The following is an 18,985-nucleotide window of genomic DNA, read 5'->3' as shown; positions in this document are numbered from 1 at the left end:
GCACTGCAGTTTTAAAACAAGTTATTTTAAGCCATTGAAACACAGACAACAGATCTGTATGCGTGCGTTCTTTCTGTGTGTCAGGAGCGGACAAGTCGCGCAACCGCTGCTCTTTCTGTCTGTGAGGAGCGCGCAAGTCGCGCGACCTCTGCTTATTAAGCTCGTGAGCATTTTTCCCGCTTTATTGGCCTTAAATACACATATGCGTCAAAATTCCCGTCTTTGCAAGCATCATCATAAACACGACCAGTAAGGTCTTAAGAGAAAGTAAACAGCTAAAAGAGAAAGCGCATGTGTAACAGTGTATTGGATCCGGACTTTGGTCTTAAAGGGGAAGTTACCTAATTTTGCTCCTGTCTGTCACTCGTGTTAATCAAACAGCATTGAGAAAAAAATCTCTCACTGCTCCTGATTAAATCACTTTTCTACCTTAAATAAAAATATATATAGGCCTACATACATGCATAATTATTTATTATCATTCTTATTGACTGTGTATCTTCAGAGAGCTTGAGTTTTGTTTGTTTTTATCTTCTTTCTATGCGTGTATATGTTTTTTGTGAGAATTATGAACATTTCTATGGTATTTAAGATTTAAACCTTATTAAAACATAAAAAAACTCTACCGTGATACATATCGTTATCATGATATAAAATTAATCCTATCGTGATAGAAGATTTTGGTCATATCGCCCACCCCTAGCTTATAGGTTTAAGTCAACTCAAGCCTTAACATTAGGAATAGAAAGTGACTTCCCTTGTTCTAATATTACAAAAGACTAGACCTACTCTGCTCCTTTATCCCATTACCTACACAGGTGAACATGAGGGCATTAGGACAATGTGGTTTTCTGACCTGAATGTGGAAATGGACAAAATGGGTATAAATAAACTTTTATGAAGATAAAAACAATGCTATTGCCGAATGTCAATAGTTTTAAGTTTGCTCTGTATTTTTGCATCCAACTTAAAATTCAAATGCAAACATTGGGTCTCATTCACTAATAACTGCATACGTTTTTCGTATTTACACACACATTCGTATCGAAAGCCATTAGGTTCAGAATTTGCATGATTTTATCGGCATATTAATTTTAAACGCCGTTTTCATAACACCATCACGCATTAAAATAACGCAATATGTCAATTGACGCTAAGTTAACGACGACGTTAAGTTGACAATGACGCTAAGTTGACGACGACGCTAGGTTGACAACGATGCTAAGTTGATGACAACAACACTAAGTTAACAACGATGCTAAGTTGACAACGAGGTTAAGCTGACGACAATGCTAACATGACGACAACGCCAAGCTGACGACAACGCCAAGTTAACAACGATGCTTAGATAATGACAACACTAAGTTAACGTTGACGCTAAGTTAACGACGACGCTAAGTTAACGACGACGCTAAGTTAACGACGACGCTAAGTTAACGACGACGCTAAGTTAACGACGTTTAGTCTGCTCCAAAATCATTGGACTTTCTCTATTAGGCCTCTTTCTGTTGTGAGCTAAGTTGATGACGTCGCTAAGTTAACGACGTTAAGTCTGCTCTAAAATCATAGGACTTTTTCTATTAGGCCTTTATCTGTTGTGAGCTAAGTTGATGACAACACTAAGTTAACGACATTTAGTCTGCTCTAAAATCATTGGACTTTCTCTATTAGGCCTCTTTCTGTTGTGAGCGAAGTTAATGACGACGCTAAGTTGACGAAGGTGCTAATTTAACGACGAGGCTTAGTTGACGACGACCCTAAGTTAAGTCGACGCTAAGTTAACGACAACGCTAAGTTAACAACGTTTAGTCTGCTCTAAAATCATTGGACTTCCTTTATTAGGCCTCTTTCTGCTGTGAGTGAACAGCAAATGTTGAGGTTATCTGACAGGATCGTGCAGGTTGCTTCACATGTTTTGTTTTTCTGTTTTTGAGTGGCTTCCCTCAAGACGACATCTTCGTTGCTCAGTGTGTAAAAGCACAAAGGAGAAAGGCAACTTTTGTGCAGTTGCAACATCTCCAAACATCCCTGACTCCTTTGTCTATTACTCTGTGACTTCTATTTTACTGTACGTATGGTATCAAAATCTAAAATGTGTATAGTTTCACCATGTGATGGGTTTTCCCAGATCACATCACATATTTACTATCGGCAAAGTTTGGCTTTGCATTTTCCATTTGGGAGGTTTTGCTGTGGGGGACAAAGCCAAAGGTGCTGTGTGTCCACCGGAATAACAGGTATTGGTAAAAAATAAGTATTTGTGATGCGATAATGAAGACCTTTAATATAACTTCACCGGAGACACGCATCTGTATCTAAAATTGAACAGATAGGAAGCCTAGATCAAGTGATTTACGTTTGGACTTCCCATTACATTTACATTAGGCATTAAGCAGATGCTTTCATAGAGATTTAAAAGTGATGAAGCAAAGCGTGAAGACTTTATGTGCATCTTCTTTATATTTGTAGAAAAAATAACATAGCCTTATAAGAATGTATAATACACTGTGTATATAACAGTAATGTAGACAATGTATAATAATATATAATTTAGATATAATAACATAATTATATTAATATATAATACAGGGCTTGACATTAACTTTTTGAGGAACTTGTCCTTCGGACAAGTAAATTTGTGTTTCACTTGTCCATGCACAAATGTCACTTGTCCAGGTAAAGATTTATAATATAATGTATTTTTTGCGTTTTGCTAATCAGTGGCGGAGCCGGGGATTTTTCATAGGGGTGGCCAGGCAGGGGCCAGCAGTAACTCTGGGGTGGCACATAAAATCTCTATCATCCAACCTTAAAATACTTTTAAGTATTATAGGTGCATTTATCTCAATAATGTATAACATACAATTGCTACAATACTTTAATTTTTATTAAAATGAATTGTGATTAACATACAATTTATAGTCATGATTCAACCTCCATGTTTTTTAAACTATTTAATCAAATAAAACTTTTGAAATTTACTTTGAAACCAGAATTTATATCTCCCATTGCTGAAAAAACTATAGAGACCAGAAAAGCATGTGAATTTTGAAGGCTACTTTAATGTATTTTACTAAGAAAAGAAACATCACTCTCCACTCCACTCCGTCCTGCGACTCCCGCCCCTCCGTGTTCGTCAATCAGGTTTGATGCCCGCGCAGCTTGTTTATTAACAATAAATAACAGTTAACATGTAAACGTTTGTGTGTGTCGGCGCGCCGCGCTCTCTGTTCAACATTCCGCTCGGTGTTTGCGCTGCGTGTTATGCTCTGTCGTTAACGGCACATAACGTTAAGTAACATTGTTTGAAATGTAACTTGTCAAGTCTAATTTTGTCTTGTCAACTAATTTTCTCTTACACTTGTCCTACAAAAAATCCACTTGTCCCGGACAAGCGGACAAGCCTTAATGTCGAGCCCTGTAATATAATATATAAATGTAAATTTTATATATCAACATTATTACATACACATTAAAATTACAGCCTAGTAGGGTATTTGATTATAGATGGGTTTGTTTAACCCAAGCGTACTGTTAGATGAACCGAAGTGAACTTCCGTTGTGTATTTATTTATCGGCTATTGGCTCAACTGATCTCTGAAACAAATACCTAGTCAAAAATAAAATGTTTTGGTTTGCTAAAGACAAAGGGAGACGACGAGCATCGATCACAACTGTGCGTAGAGGTTTGGCAGCCAGGCAATAATTCAAGGACCTGTAGCTAAAATTAATTTTACACAGTAACGTTAGCTCAGTGTAATAGTTGATAAACGTTCGATATAATATATGCACCAAGGTAATTTTTCATCATTTGTTATCAGAAATAAACTACTGTAAAATGTTAAAATGTTGTAATCAATTCTATGTGGAAGTCTACCGAAAGTTGTGTTTAATCCACAAAAGCCGTTTGTTTATGTTGGTGCTGCTGAAACCGTCTATAACGTAAGAGATTATTGCGTATGTGTGGTAGAAGTTGTTTTTCATACAATTAAAAAAAAGTTTTTGTTGAATCATGATTTATTAGTGAACACATCCATACGCACATTTTACTCACAAATTAGTGCTTTGTGACTGAGACATAATAACATTAAACAACATCAACATCAAACACATATTGTGAGCCTAACTAAAAATTATAAAATAAAGCTACAGCGCAATGACTATTTTTGCAAAGAAGATGAATGTGTGAATGATACCGAGGTGTGACATATAGAGACATTAGATAAATAGAGACGGGGATCTCTCACACAGCATCTAAACAGAAGCACGTGTGATATACTCACCTGCTTGTCTTTCTTTTGTATTTTCATTTTTTCTTGAACTGTGTGTCTGCGTCTGCAACAGAGATAAAAAGGTGTCATGCAAAAAGAAAATAATACAACAAAAAATTTCAATAACAACTTAAACTTATATGTTAGGAAATTTCTTTATGTATTCAAGCCATATAGCTTGATATGCATGCCATATAATAGGATTCAGAATATGATTTAAATTGCAAAACACAAAGTAATTCAGTTATATATGACAACCTTCATATCACTGATTTTTATTATAGAAGTGGGATATTGGGATAAACTTAAGCAAATATCTAATTATTATGGGGAAGTGCATACCACAAGGAAAATTGTAAGCATGCATCCAGCAGACGTGTAATTAATATTTAATTACAGTGACCCACTAATCAATAAGTAATAAAAATATAAATAAAAGTATTCTGGATCAAAACTTATATATGCAGTATTAAGTCAAGTAATAATAATGGGGTAATAATTTAAACCTTAGCCTTTAACTGAAGCCACCAAGAGACCAGTTCATATATATGCGTTTATTTGTTCCCAAATAAATGATTTGCATAAATAAGTCTATACCCACCTAAACTTCTTTTTCTGTTGCATATTAAACATATTGAGTTAATTTCACAGTGGGCCCCAAGATGCCAACTAACCCATTCTGTGTGGGTTGAGACAGATGTCAATCTACCTATGAAACAATGGTATCTGCATTAAAAAGTTGTCACAAAACAGTATTATTATTAGATACTTACTTAATCCATAACAATAAATGACTTGCATACAGAACAGTCTATATTCATGTAAATATTACTTTTTGATCATGCATGCTATTTTATTTACCTCCGATCTCTTAAAATATTTCATTAAAATCACCAGAAACATGTGGAGTTAAACCCAAACTAGAGCCCAATGTATCAATAAGTATAGGCAGGTGTCCTTCTATTTAACTGCTTGTTAATTCATAATAATCCATAAACTTCAGTTTATGCTGACTATTTTATTTACCTTTTATCTGTCAACTAGTTTAACTAAATTCACCCAAAACATATGGAGTATATCTCACAGTGGGCCTCAAGGTACCAACTAACCCCTTCTGTGAGTTGAGACAGGTGTCAGTATACTTCTGAAACAATTGTGACTGCATTAAAAAGAAAAAGTTGTCATAAAATTGCATTATTATCAAATCTATATTAAATTCGCACCAATAAATGATTCACAAAGGGGTAACACCACAACAAAGCAGGAATTTAGGTAAACCACACGAGTTACAAGAGAAGTTACATTGACCCCAGTACTTGAAGCCGGTCATGGGATGCTTTATACCTCAACAGATGCCAAACTTGCCTCACCCCTGACAAAAACACTCTTATAAACACCCCAACATCGAGTCCCATATATATTAGCTTATGTAGGGCGCTAGCCAGTGAGCTAACTGTAATGTCACGGCAACGGCGCGCTATATTTCAGGCGTTTACACACGTGAAGAGCCGCACAAACTCCGCGGAGGGACCGTCAAACGCGACCTCACCTACCTGGACACACCGGCTCTGGACATCAGCTAGCACGAAAGCCTACCAGTTCCCGTCCCTGCGTTTATTTCCAAGGACACTAAACGCCATGACAGTTTAGAAAAATGCATAAAAAATTAGAGGGGGTGGGAGTCGGCGAAGGGAGGAAAAACTCGTGTGCGATTTCTTTAATCCTAACGCGCGCGAGCGGTTCATTCATGAGGGGATGCGAGAGTTTGCAGCGTCCGTGCACCACACACTGCACGGGGCTCTGCGCGCGACCCCTTAAAAACAAAAAGTTTAAAGATGTGCTTACCTAAAATGGCTACTGCGGCAGCCAAAATACAAACAGCTATTATTTGGTGAAGTTTAGCGCTGGCCGTCCGCGGCGACAGCCTAACAGACGGTTAGGCCCGGATTCTGCCGTTCGCCATTGGCCGCCTCCGAGCGCAGCTGGGTCGCAGGACGTTCCTATTGGTCGGCGGGATGTCAATCAAATGTCGCTGCGCTAAGCTTGCCTGAGAGACACGTATCGCCAGCGACCATTGTGCACTTTTAGCCCCTTGTGTGGATGTGTGTCTTTTTGTGTCTATCGGGAGCTTTTTCTATTGAATCCTTAGCGGGTGATCGAAAACAAGTATGCGGCACGCGTTTGCTCGAGTCTGAGGATCTCTCGGAAGGGATTCATGCGCGTCGCGTCCGGAGTGCTAATGCTATGCTGTGGGTTTTATATTTCTTGCATCCACCAATCGTTACGCTTTGTACTCCATCATTACGACGCCTAAAAGAGAGAAGAAAAACGCAACATTCCACGTCTTTGCTCATGTTTCATATCCCGGATGTGAGAATAACAGGGCTTATAATAAAGCACGTGGGTGAAGCTGCATCTGTCCTTGTGATGTGCTGGTTTTCCCGAAGCTCATTTGAATATTAAAAAGCGTGTTTGACTAGAGAAATGCAGGTTGTGCATCAAACAGTCTGGGTTAGGTCATGCGGCAGTACCATGGGATTTAATGGTACTCAAAGGTACTTCCCAAAATACCATGGTGCTACGATAGTACGTGTACAAAATACTGGCATTGCTCTGATGCATGTGCAGAATGTTATGGTAGTATTTTGATGCTTTGGTACTGTCATGGATATATTAACTTCGACATTTATTTCACCCTAGGGTTTAACCTGATATTCTTTCAATTACATTGGCATGGTGATATGTAAATACTGTGGTTCAGCAATCTTTTAATACCATAGTAATACCATGTTTATTAGACATGCACCATGATATTACCATTTGGTTACCAATGCAATACCATGATAGTACCATTTACGGTACATACTGTTATCATGTACCTTGGTTAAGATTTGTATTTGCATGCTTACAGTAGGTTGTACTTAAATGTATTATTTTATTTGCACACAATATCAAACAAATGAGCAGTGAAAATTACTTTTGTTTACTGTATACTCTTAAAGGGATAGTTCACCCAAAAATTCAAATTCTGTCATCATTTACTCACTCGCACGAAGAAAGATATTTTGAGGAATGTTTGCAACCAAACCATTCGTGAGCCCCATTCACTTCCATAGTAGGATAAAACAATACTATGGTGAATGGGGCTCATGAACAGTTACAAACATTCCTCAAAATATCATCCTTTGTGTTGATCAGAACAAAGAAATGTATTCAGGTTTGTAACAACATGAGAGTGAGTAAACGATGACAGGATTTTCATTTTTGGGTGAAATATTTATTTAACATCTCTCAACTCTTACCAATTTGTAATCCAATGTTTTGACATTTTTTATCACTAGAATCTAATTTTCCAGAAGTCTAACGTGTTAGAATTTTATGCAAAACCTTTTCACATTAACCTTTATAGTCTTTTCACTTATGTGCATATTTTATTAAAATGGCTGCTTAATATTGTCCAATGCAACATCCAAAGCATTGTCAGTAACTGAACTGTGATACATGATAAATCACTTTTGAAACAAGCAGTATTAATTCCATCTCAAGTTGTCTAAAATTTCCAAAGGAAGAAACTGTGATACAGTAACATTTACCACTTTATTATCACTTTAAAATAATCAAATTAATATTTTTTCAGCTTTTGCAGAACATACTGTGCATCTGCCAAATGCATAAATGTAAATAAATGATTGGATTTTAATTGCCACATTCTTGTAATACAGATGGGAATCAGCTAATGTGTTTTTGGACATGGTACTGTAGAATAGTGTTTCTTATTTTAAACATGCTGTTAAAGTATTATGATCATCATAGCATCACTGTACCGTGATACCACCATAGTACAGATGATGTAGGGTGTACTCTAAAAATGCAACTAATCGTTTGCAGAATAAAAGTTTTTGTTTACATTATATTTGTGTGTATAATAATTATGTATAAATACACATATATTTTAGAAATATTTCCATGTGTATATACATTTTTATATTTATATATAATTTATATTATATATAAATACTTAAAGGTGCACTGTGAACATTTTAGAAGGATCTTTTGACAGAAATGCAATATAATATAACTATGTTTTCAGTGGTGTATAAAGACCTTACAAAATGAACTATATAGTTTTTATTACTATGGAGTTAGCCATTTTTATCTACAGAGCTCATGTGTTATTAAGTTGTCTCAGACGTTTTTGTCATGTGACAGCTACCGTATCTTCTCTATGTGCTTCGAAGGGGAGGGTTGCAATTTGCTAGCCCTACACTGTAAAAAGTGAAATATATCAACATATATTTTTATGTTACTTTAACAAAAAAATTAAGTTTCAACAATTTCAACTTGTTTTTATAAGTTATGTCAACTTATCACAGGTAAAATCGTTAAATAACACGTTGAATTGACTTGCAAAACCAAGCTGTTTTAACATCATTCTGCATTTATTTACAGTGAGATACCGCTAAAAAAACTGCATCTGTAATATATAAATATATTGTTTTCTTAAAGTGGTCATAGCGTGAAAATCTGCTTTTTTCCATGTTTAAGTCCTATAATTGGATCCCCAGTGCTTCTATCAACATAGAAAAGGTGAAAAAGATCTACCCAGTAACTTTGTTTGGGTACGACATTTTCTACAAGCATGTGAAAAATTAGGTCGTTCAGATTTCGCCTGTTTTATGAGGTAGGCAAATTACAATAATACCGCCCCCTTTATCTGCAATATCCAACCACGGCACAGCCATTTAGTTAAAAAAGAAAGAGAGAGAAAATAATTCACAGCACAATTGAGTTTCAATTGCAACAAACCACCATCATTGTGATCAGTGTTTGCACTTCATCCGCTCATTTGCATTTTAAAGGACACACCCAAAAATGGCACACTTTTGCTCAGGCCTACAAAGTGGCAATTTTAACATGCTCTTATTCATAGGTGTCATTTACACTGGGGACGCTATGGACATGTCCCCACCACTTTTTGAAATGGCTGATCTTGTCCCCACCACTTTTTGAAAGCATTTGGTTAAAATGTTCTGAAAAATCAAACAATACCTGTGCGACTTACACTGCAAAAATGACTTTCTTTTTTAAATCAAGATGCTTTTTCTTGATGAGAAAAACGACCCAAGAAATGAGTCTAGTTTTAAGACAAAAACTATACAATTTAAGTGAATTTGTGATTAAAACAAGCAAAAATATCTGCCAATGGGGTGAGAAAAAAAGATAAAAATAAGATTTTTTTTTCTTGAACACGTAATTTAAGCAATTTTTTTTTCACCCATTGGCAGATATTTTTGCTTGTTTTAAGCACAAATCCACTTAAATTGTATAGTTTTTGTCTAAAAACTAGACTTATTTTCAATGTCATTTTGCTAATCAAGAAAATGCATCTTGATTTAAGAATTTTTAGGTTTTTTTCAACTGAAAACAGCACAAAAATACTAAGTAGGAAAGTCAGATATTCAAGAAAAAAATTCTTAGTATTTTTTTCTTGTTATTAGTAAAAATATCAAAAAATTCTTAAGTTAAGATGATTTTTCTTGATGAGCAAAAATCTAGTTTTTAGACCAAAAATATCAAATTTAAGTGATTTTATACATAAAACAAGCAAAAAAATCTGCCAATGGGGTAAGCAATTTTTTCTTGAATTTTTCTTGAATTTAGTTAATTTTATTTTGCTCATCAAGAAAAAGCATCTTAATTTAAGAATTTTTTTTCTACTGAAAACAAGACAAAAATACTAAAAACATTTTTTCTTGAAAATAATTTTTTGCTGTGTACGACTGGTTTTGTGGTCCAGGGTCACATATGTTGCGTTGTGTGCTTATAGTGTGTTTTCTTTTACATATGTAATGTATTTCATTGTAATCATTGAATTAACGTGCTGCTGTTTTTACAGTATGGTGCTTTGGCACTGTTCGGTTAAGTTGGTGTTGCACGGACTGTTACATGTACAGTCGAAATTGTTAAGGGTTTTATGCTGAGTATTTTTGTGTTGTTTACCGGCCTACACTCTGCCAATTTTTGGTGCGCCATTCTGATGCATATTTTTCCCGTCCGCTGTAATGTTTTTTCATCTGATCTTTTGTCCCCACCACTTTTCAACACAAACTGACGCCCCTGCTCTTATTAATTATCTGTGGGGTATTTTGAACTAGAACTTCTATTACAAACTCTGGGGATATCAAAGATTTAGTCAACATCTTAAAAAAATCTCATAATATGACCCCTTTAAACTTATACATGCATGTGTGTGTATTTATATACATGATTGTTATACACAGTACAAACACATATATGATGTAAACAAAAACTTTTATTCTGCAAACTATTAGTTGTGATTGATTGATGCGGCCCTATTTTCAACCCAGCGTTTGGTCAAATCTAAATTAATTAATTAATAAAGATAAATTAATTAATACCGTATGTACAGTACCTCCCCATATGTAGTTAAACTCTACTTTAAAAATGCTATGTGTTTTATTGTACAAGACTGCAAAAATAGCTTTTGCCTCACATTTGTTTTTTTTAAGACATTTTTATAAAAAATATTTACAATTGGTTATTATGCTTTGCAGTCACTTCTTAAAGCCATGCATGCATTTATTATGTTTTGAGTATTATAGAGCCAGTAGATAAAAGTAAACATCATTAAACTAAATCACAAAGTGCTTATAATTATAAACACAATACTAATATACAATCAGAGTGCCATTTGTACAGTGATATGAAAAAAGTAAAAATAATCAGAGGTGGTTTAATGCCAAAATTGTATTCAAAGAATAATGTTGAAAGGTTCGCTTTTATTCAGTGCTGCTGATGAAAGATGTTCCCCGTGTGTGCGCTTACCAGCATACATCTCACATCCATGATGATGAAGGTTTCTAAGACACCTGTTCAGTCCCAACATATGGTAAACACCTGAAAAAAGATTAAAAAAAGAGCGATGCAAAACAAATGAAGATGTAAATGTAAATTAATAAAGAAATGATTTTGCTGTCTACTTTCTATAATACTGTTTATCCTGTAAATGTCATTTAAATGGCTTGAGAACTGCTGTTAACTCATTATTTATGTTAGGTTAGAGAAAGTTAATACATACAGTTTTATAAATGTTTAATTGTTTTTACAATTGAGTTTGTCCAAACCTAAGGTATATACCATCACCTAAAGTATTATTAGGAACACCTTTTCAATTTCTCATTAATGCAATTATCTAATCAACCAATCAGATGGCAGTTGCTTCATTGCATTTAGGGGTGTGGTCCTGGTCAAGACAATCTCCTAAACTCCAAACTGAATGTCAGAATGGGAAAGAAATGTGATTTAAGCACTTTTGAGTGTGGCATGGTTGTTGGTGCAGACGGGCTGGTCTGAGATTTTCACGCAGAACCATTTCTAGGGTTTATAAAGAATGGTGTAAAAAGGGAAAAACATCCAGTATGCAGCAGTCCTGTGGGTGAAAATGCCTTGTTGATGCTAGAGCTCAGAGGAGAATGAGCCGACTGATTCAAGCTGATAGAAGAGCAACTTTGACAAATAACCACTTGTTACAACCGAGGTATGCAGCAAAGCATTTGTGAAGCCACAACACGCACAACCTTGAGGCGGATGGGCTACAACAGCAGAAGACCCCACCGGGTACCACTCATCTCCACTACAAATAGGAAAAAGAGGCTACAATTTGCTCAAGCTCACCAAAATTGTACAGTTGAAGACTGAAAAAATGTTGCCTGGTCTGATGAGTCTCGATATCTGTTGAGACATTCAGATGGTAGATTCAGAATTTGGCTGGTGGTGGTGTAAAGGTGTGAGGGATGTTTTCCTGGCACACTTTAGGCCCCTTAGTGCCAATTAGGCATCCTTTAAATGCCATGGCCTACCTGAGCATTGTTTCTGACCATGTCCATCCCTTTATGACCACCATGTACCCATCCTCTGATGGCTACTTCCAGCAGGATAATGCACCGTGTCACAAAGCTCAAATAATTTCAAATTGGTTTCTTGAACATGACAATGAGTTCACTGTACTAAAATGGCCCCCACAGTCACCAGATCTCAACCCCATAGAGCATCTTTGAGATGTGGTGGAACGGGATGTGCATCCCACAAATCTCCTGCAAGATGCTATACTATCAATATGGGCCAACATTTCTAAAGAATGCTTATAGCACCTTGTTCTGGGATCAAACACAGTATGGTGTTCCTAATAATCCTTTAGGTGAGTGTATGTATATATATATATATATATATATATATATATATATATATAACACGTTCAAATCATAAACATATACATTGCGTTGGACTTGAAATGATTTGCACATATGATGTTTAGGAGCAACTAACAACCCTTCAAGCTCCCTCTCATCTCCTACTCTCTCTCTCCTTCTGTTTCTCTATGTCTCTCATCCTCATCTATTGGCCGTAAGCCCAGAGTGCCTCTGGCTTCAGTTTATGAGGTTAATTTATTCAATAACATTCAAACCATAAACACTTTGCCCCTATTTTAAAACGTGAACACATTCAATGTTACCTTTTGAAAAGAGAACCTGATCATTATCAAAAATATTATTACTACTGAAGGTATGAGTGCAGTATTGATGATATCACAGGTTTGTGTACTGATGCAAAACCAGCAGAGGGCAGAAGTGACATTATTATAAATAGGAGAGACTGAGCTTGTTGACAAACTTTTAACCTCTTAGGGAAGATACAGAAAAATACATAATAAAGAAAGCTATAGGACATTTAAAATGTTTAAGCTGATATATTTCTGGAGTTCAATTGGTAGAACATTGCATAATCAATGCAAAGGTCATAGGTTAAATCATAGAAATTACAGATACTGAAAAAAGCATAGCTTGAATGTACTGGAAGTTGTTTTGATAAAATCCTCTCCCAAATGCATAAAAGGACTGAAAATTTAGTTAGTTGTATGTCACCACACAATGCACACCTTTTACAATATTGCATTTTAAAGAGTGTAGTTTCTCACAACATGGATGTTTGTTTGTCTGTCTGTTATCCTGAATATTAGGAGTACACAGACAACATCCAACCTCATCATAATATCCCCTTTACAGCACTGAAAATATGTGGAAAGTCGTATAGTTTCATTTAACCCCAGACTATCGGGGGGTTTGTCCAAGTGTGTATTCACTGGATATTTAATGCACTTGTACACTTCATGGAAACCATTCCAAGTTTCTCTGTTCAGTCACGATGCCAAATGTGCAAGACCAGCCAAGAAAGAATGGAAAAATGTTTGAATTTACTGTTTCTTCCCTGGTATGACAAAGCAGAGAAATGACAAGGGATTGTGGGAAAACTGAAAGGAAAAAAATGGGAGGGGAAAAAGAGAGAGAGTCTGTTAAAGCCAAAGCAAAGGAGAGATCATTGTGAGACCGGCTAAGGTAATGCATGAGAAATGAAGGAGACACAGAGCAGTGGCCACACTTAATGTGTTCAGACGCGTTTCATTTTGCCTCCTAAAAGCTGTTTCTCAGAATCAGGTGTCATTTCTGCGCCCTGGAGCCTCATACGCTGAGAAACATACGCTATCAGGAGAGAACAGACATCTGTTGCCACACGCGTGCACATGCACAACGCCTCAGAGATGAGCTTTAATGATTCCTCTCTCAGCTGTCAGACATAAAGCCGCTCTGGAATAGAAGAGCTTTGTGTACGGTAAGAGAAAGTCATGCTGTTTTACTTTGTTTTTAAACTACAGAGCAAAAATGATGTTCTTGCATGTGTTGCATGTACAGCGAGTCACTTTGGATTGTCTGCTTTTGTTTATTTTTTAGGAAAGAAACTGAAAGAGTTTAGAGTTTAAAGGGGCTACTATCTGATCTCTTAGATGTTAAAATATGTCCAATGCTAGCCTAAACTATAAGTGAGGCGTTCAAGATCCAAAAAGTGTAAACATTGTGCCTCACTGCCATTAAACTGTTTATTTGAGCATCTTAAATCCATTTACAACAGCAACTATGGCCCGGCCAATGGAGTGAGTTTGTGGGCAGGACTATCTGTTTGTCAAACCAATGGAAGACGAAGTTTATAAAAAACAATCAGTTTGAAAGCAGCAGTTTTGCTTTAAACGATTGCCTTAAAGTCTGTTTAACATGTACAATGAAGCGGTGTTGTGTTTGTTTTGTGAGCATGTGCATGTCAATGTAGTTGATGACAGCTGAGTTTTCACTTGTTTGTCTTTGTTGGATCAAATCGCACCCATCTGCTCCATTCAGGCTTTGGCTAAAAGAAAACACTTCTAACCAAAAGTTGGATACTCCTTTCTTAGTCTAAGGTTAATGTTTATTTTTTTCGGCTGCTGGCACGCGTTGTTGGAAAAATCGCAAGTAATAATATACTGTATCTCTGAGCTAGTGAGAGAATGGGATTTATTCAGGTGACTACACAAGTACAGCTGTATTGAATGAATGCATGCTCACACATACAATAAATCTTATGGGTATTTTTATTGTCTTAATAAATTCTTTAGATTTTCTTTGTAGTGATCGAAGTGTGTTGCATCACATTTTTAGTGTAGAATAAATATACGAATAAATATAAAATAAATGTCCTGAATTAGTTTAGGAAATATGAGTCCGTTGCATGCTGTTGATTATTGCAAAAAATAATTTGGACTCTTCCGCCCATTCGTAAAAACAAACAAAAATTGTGTTTACAGTAACACACATGTCTGTGCTTCCATTGTGAGGCCGATACTGTAAACACATTTTCCATTTGTTTTCACAAACTGAGTAAGAAGTCAACATTGTTTTCTGTAATAATCATCATCATGCAATATACGAGCACTATCCTCTGCGTGATGACAAATGATGTTTAATGGAATTCTTTGTCATGCGCTAATGCGAACCAGTGGTTGTGGAAAAAACAGGGAGACAGGGAGTTCAACGTAAAAATCCACACTAAATTTCCCAGCATTCCCTCTTTGGGAATTTGATACTTAATTCCATGTTACACAAGACAGGCCCAAAACCATGGGATTATGAATCAAGCAATCCCAATACTCCCAATTCTCCCCATCTCCCTCCATGGCTCTCTCTCTCTCTCGTATTTTGCTCTTCATTGGTTTCCTTTGGCTTTATTTCTTTATATGCATTTACAGAAACACCCTTTATAGGAATCTAGATTTTGATTCTGATCGCAGCTCTCTCATGGGAGGATGTTAAAAGAAACAAGACGTTATTAAGATGTTAAAGGATTGTCATGTTATATTAGGAAACCTGTCAAAGATTTGAAACATTTAGTGACTTTGGTTGTGTTACCTGCTGAGAACAGGGATGTAAAGTAAACATGGGCAAGTTTGTAATGGTTCGAAAATAAAAAGCAATATGTTAAGCTACCCCCCTCTACAGAGACATCTTATGGATTAAAGCTATGCAGTTTAGTTCAAAGGAATGTCCTGTGATGAAGCTTTAATGTAAATGGGTGATGTATTGTAACTTTAAAATAAATAATACTAAAATAGCTACCATTGTGTATATATACATACAGGATGTGATTTGCTGGGGGGATGGGGGGACTATCCCCCCTCTGGTCTTTATTTCCCTGCCTCTGATGGTTGTGCACAAACTTTCCTGGTGGTTCATAATTTATTTTCATAAATAAAAATATTTGAAAAACTCTTTTTTACAAATCGTACCCTGTATACCTAGGACATATACACTCACCTAAAGGATTATTAGGAACACCATACTAATCCTGTGTTTGACCCCCTTTCGCCTTCAGAACTGCCTTAATTCTACGTGGCACAGATTCAACAAGGTGCTGAAAGCATTCTTTAGAAATGTTGGCCCATATTGATAGGATAGCATCTTGCAGTTGATGGAGATTTGTGGGATGTACATCCAGGGCACGAAGCTCACGTTCCACCACATCTCAAAGATGTTCTATTGGGTTGAGATCTGGTGACTGTGGGGCCATTTTAGTACAGTGAACTCATTATCATGTTCAAGAAACCAATTTGAAATGATTCGAGCTTTGTGACATGGTGCATGGTGGAAGTAGCCATCAGAGGATGGGTACATGGTGGTCATAAAGGGATGGACATGGTCAGAAACAATGCTCAGGTAGGCCGTGGCATTTAAACGATGCCCAACTGGCACTAAGGGACCTAAAGTGTGCCAAGAAAACATCCCCCACACCATTACACCACCACCAGCAGCCTGCACAGTGGTAACAAGGCATGATGGATCCATGTTCTCATTCGGTTTATGCCAAATTCTGACTCAACAGAAATCGAGACTCATCAGACCAGGCAACATTTTTCCAGTCTTCGACTGTCCAATTTTGGTGAGCTTGTGCAAATTGTAGCCTCTTTTTCGTATTTGTGGTGGAGATGAGTGGTACCCGGTGGGGTCTTCTGCTGTTGTAGACCATCCGCCTCAGGTTTGTGTTGTGGCTTCACAAATGCTTTGCTGCATACCTCAGTTGTAACGAGTGGTTATTTCAGTCAAAGTTGCTCTTTTATCAGCTTGAATCAGTCGGCCCAATCCCCTTTGACCTCTAGCATCAACAAGGCATTTTCGCCCACAGGACTGCCGCATACTGGATGTTTTTCTCTTTTCACACCATTCTTTGTAAACCCTAGAAATGGGTGTGTGTGAAAATCCCAGTAACCGAGGAGATTGTGAAATACTTAGACCGGCCTGACTGGCACCAAGAACCATGTCACGCTCAAAATTGCTTAAATCACCTTTCTTTCCCATTCTGACATTCAGTTTGACATTCAGGAGATCGTCTTGACCAGGACCACACACCTAAATGCATTGAAGCAACTGCCATGTGATTGGTTGATTAGATGATTGCATTAATGAGAAATTGAATAGGTGTTCCTAATAATCCTTTAGGTGAGTGTATAATGTATATACATATATGCAAAAACTACCATGTAGATATCCAAAAAAAAAAACATTGTAAGTTCATGTAACTTTTTATAAATAGATCGCTATAACAAATCCATGACTATCTATCTAGATCTTTATTCTGCTTTCTCATTGAGCCCAGCATACACTGCATTCTGGGATTTCCTTTTCTGCAAGGAATACTTGAGTGTACTTTTCAAAAGGACAGCCTAAGTAATGTCTTTTTTTGAAAGTGTAGAAGTAAGCTGTATCTACGATGCCTTCAAAGCCATCTATGTAGGCAGCACACTTGATTTGGATCTGTAGATCGGCGATTCATTTCTGTCTCTCCTCCTGAGAATCAAATTTGCTGCAATCTGTATGTGATGTCTGGAAGATTTTGAAACAAATTCCTTGAGACTCATAGAGTGATTCTTAAACATCTGTTTGAGTTGGTGGGGCTTTTCCAAGCAGTGTTCATGTCGAGTGTTTTATTGTCTTGGATGTTGCCCGTGAGAATAAAACACACCCTCCTAATCGAATTTAAACCATCAACATAAACGCTCTAATTCATAAAATGCCTTTGTAAACGTACTGCGTTTCTCTTCAGGAAACTGAAAGTATACAAATACTCTCATTTCATTACCGAACACAACTCTTGTGTCTTGTTTACGTACGACCATATGTACGTATGAGCTCATGTCTGTGTGCGTCTCACACTATCTACACACACGCAGTGGGCTGGTGGTCTGCTTCAGATATCACATGCCAAAGCATAAAAACACAAGACATCTGTCTGCACACTTTATCACAGGATCACCAGTACACATTGATCTTTCAGCAACCGTGCAATTTACCCTCCAATTTTTTTCATTTACTTATTTCTCATTCCAAATCTTTACATTTTGCAGAATTGTCAGTCTGATCCAAGTTCTGCAAAGATAATAAAATGACATAAAATTAGTCTATATAAAGTTTATGCTATACATTACCTTATGCATACTGTTTATGCATGGGAGAAAGACCAAATTTTGGGTTTATCATTCAATAAAAATCTGTTTAATTAAAGGCTAGATGGGCTTTACAATGTATATGGACAACCTGATCTCACAGACAAACAAAAAAAAGGTCAAAAATTGGTCCCAAGCTTTTATTGCGTGATAAGCCATATAGGTACTAGGGATGCTTAACGATTAATCGCGATTAATCGATAGCAGAATAAAAGTTTTTGTTTACATCATATATGTGTGTGAACTGTGTATAATAATTATGTATAAATATGCACACATGCATGTATAATTATAAGAAAAAAAATATTTATATATTAGGTATTTATATTTATATATAATATAAATTATAAATAAATATACAAATGTATATACACATGTAAACATTTCTTTAATATATATACAAAGTTATTATATACAGTTCACACATATATATGATGTAAACAAAAACTTTTATTCTGCTATCGATTAATCGCGATTAATCGTTAAGCATCCTTAATAGGTACAGATATGTATACATTTGGTACCAATATGAACTCTTTAGGTGCAAATGGGTATACTTTTTGAAAGGGTACCAGCCCATTATCAGCTAGGTACTATTTTTGACCATTTCTTTCTGACATATGATTATCCAAAAAAAAAAAACTAAACAAAAAGAAACCTCACCCCTAACCCCAACTTCACAGATAGTACTATAATGTATGAATAAGATTGTACAAATTTATGTAAATTAACCACATGATAAACTCATATTGCCATGAAATTGTGTTGGTATATGGAATTCAGCAGAGGGGTTAGGTGGTTTCATAAGATTTATCTTTAATCGGATATGAAACAC

At 36.2% G+C, this 18,985-nt stretch overlaps 2 protein-coding genes across 6 annotated transcripts in view; one reads left to right on the top strand and one right to left on the bottom strand.

Annotated features, from left to right (window-relative positions):
- The window catches only part of chd6 (chromodomain helicase DNA binding protein 6), a 55,284-nt gene extending 47,091 nt beyond the window's left edge, over nucleotides 1–8,193 (bottom strand). For 2 of the 4 annotated variants that reach the window (XM_065279600.2, XM_073815247.1), the window contains exons 1-3: nucleotides 6,117–8,193; nucleotides 4,873–4,980; nucleotides 4,284–4,335 (exon numbers count right to left, since the gene is read on the bottom strand). In XM_065279600.2, coding sequence (XP_065135672.2) covers nucleotides 4,284–4,335; nucleotides 4,873–4,904 — 84 coding nt within the window. In that variant the 5' untranslated portion in view covers nucleotides 4,905–4,980; nucleotides 6,117–8,193. The other 2 variants (XM_065279599.2, XM_065279603.2) reach the window with 2 other exon arrangements.
- A 5,474-nt stretch (nucleotides 8,194–13,667) lies between these two features.
- The window catches only part of ripor3 (RIPOR family member 3), a 55,475-nt gene continuing 50,157 nt past the window's right edge, over nucleotides 13,668–18,985 (top strand). For both annotated transcript variants that reach the window (XM_065279596.2, XM_065279594.2), the window contains exon 1: nucleotides 13,668–13,958. The gene's annotated coding sequence lies outside the window, so the exon portion shown is untranslated. The remainder of the gene's footprint in view (nucleotides 13,959–18,985) is intronic.

This window comes from Paramisgurnus dabryanus, chromosome 7 (genome assembly GCF_030506205.2).
Source record: "Paramisgurnus dabryanus chromosome 7, PD_genome_1.1, whole genome shotgun sequence".
In the NCBI taxonomy this organism is placed as follows: Eukaryota; Metazoa; Chordata; class Actinopteri; order Cypriniformes; family Cobitidae; genus Paramisgurnus; species Paramisgurnus dabryanus.
The sequence above is the reverse complement of the archived record's forward strand: the minus strand, read 5'-3'. Positions and strand labels throughout refer to the sequence as shown.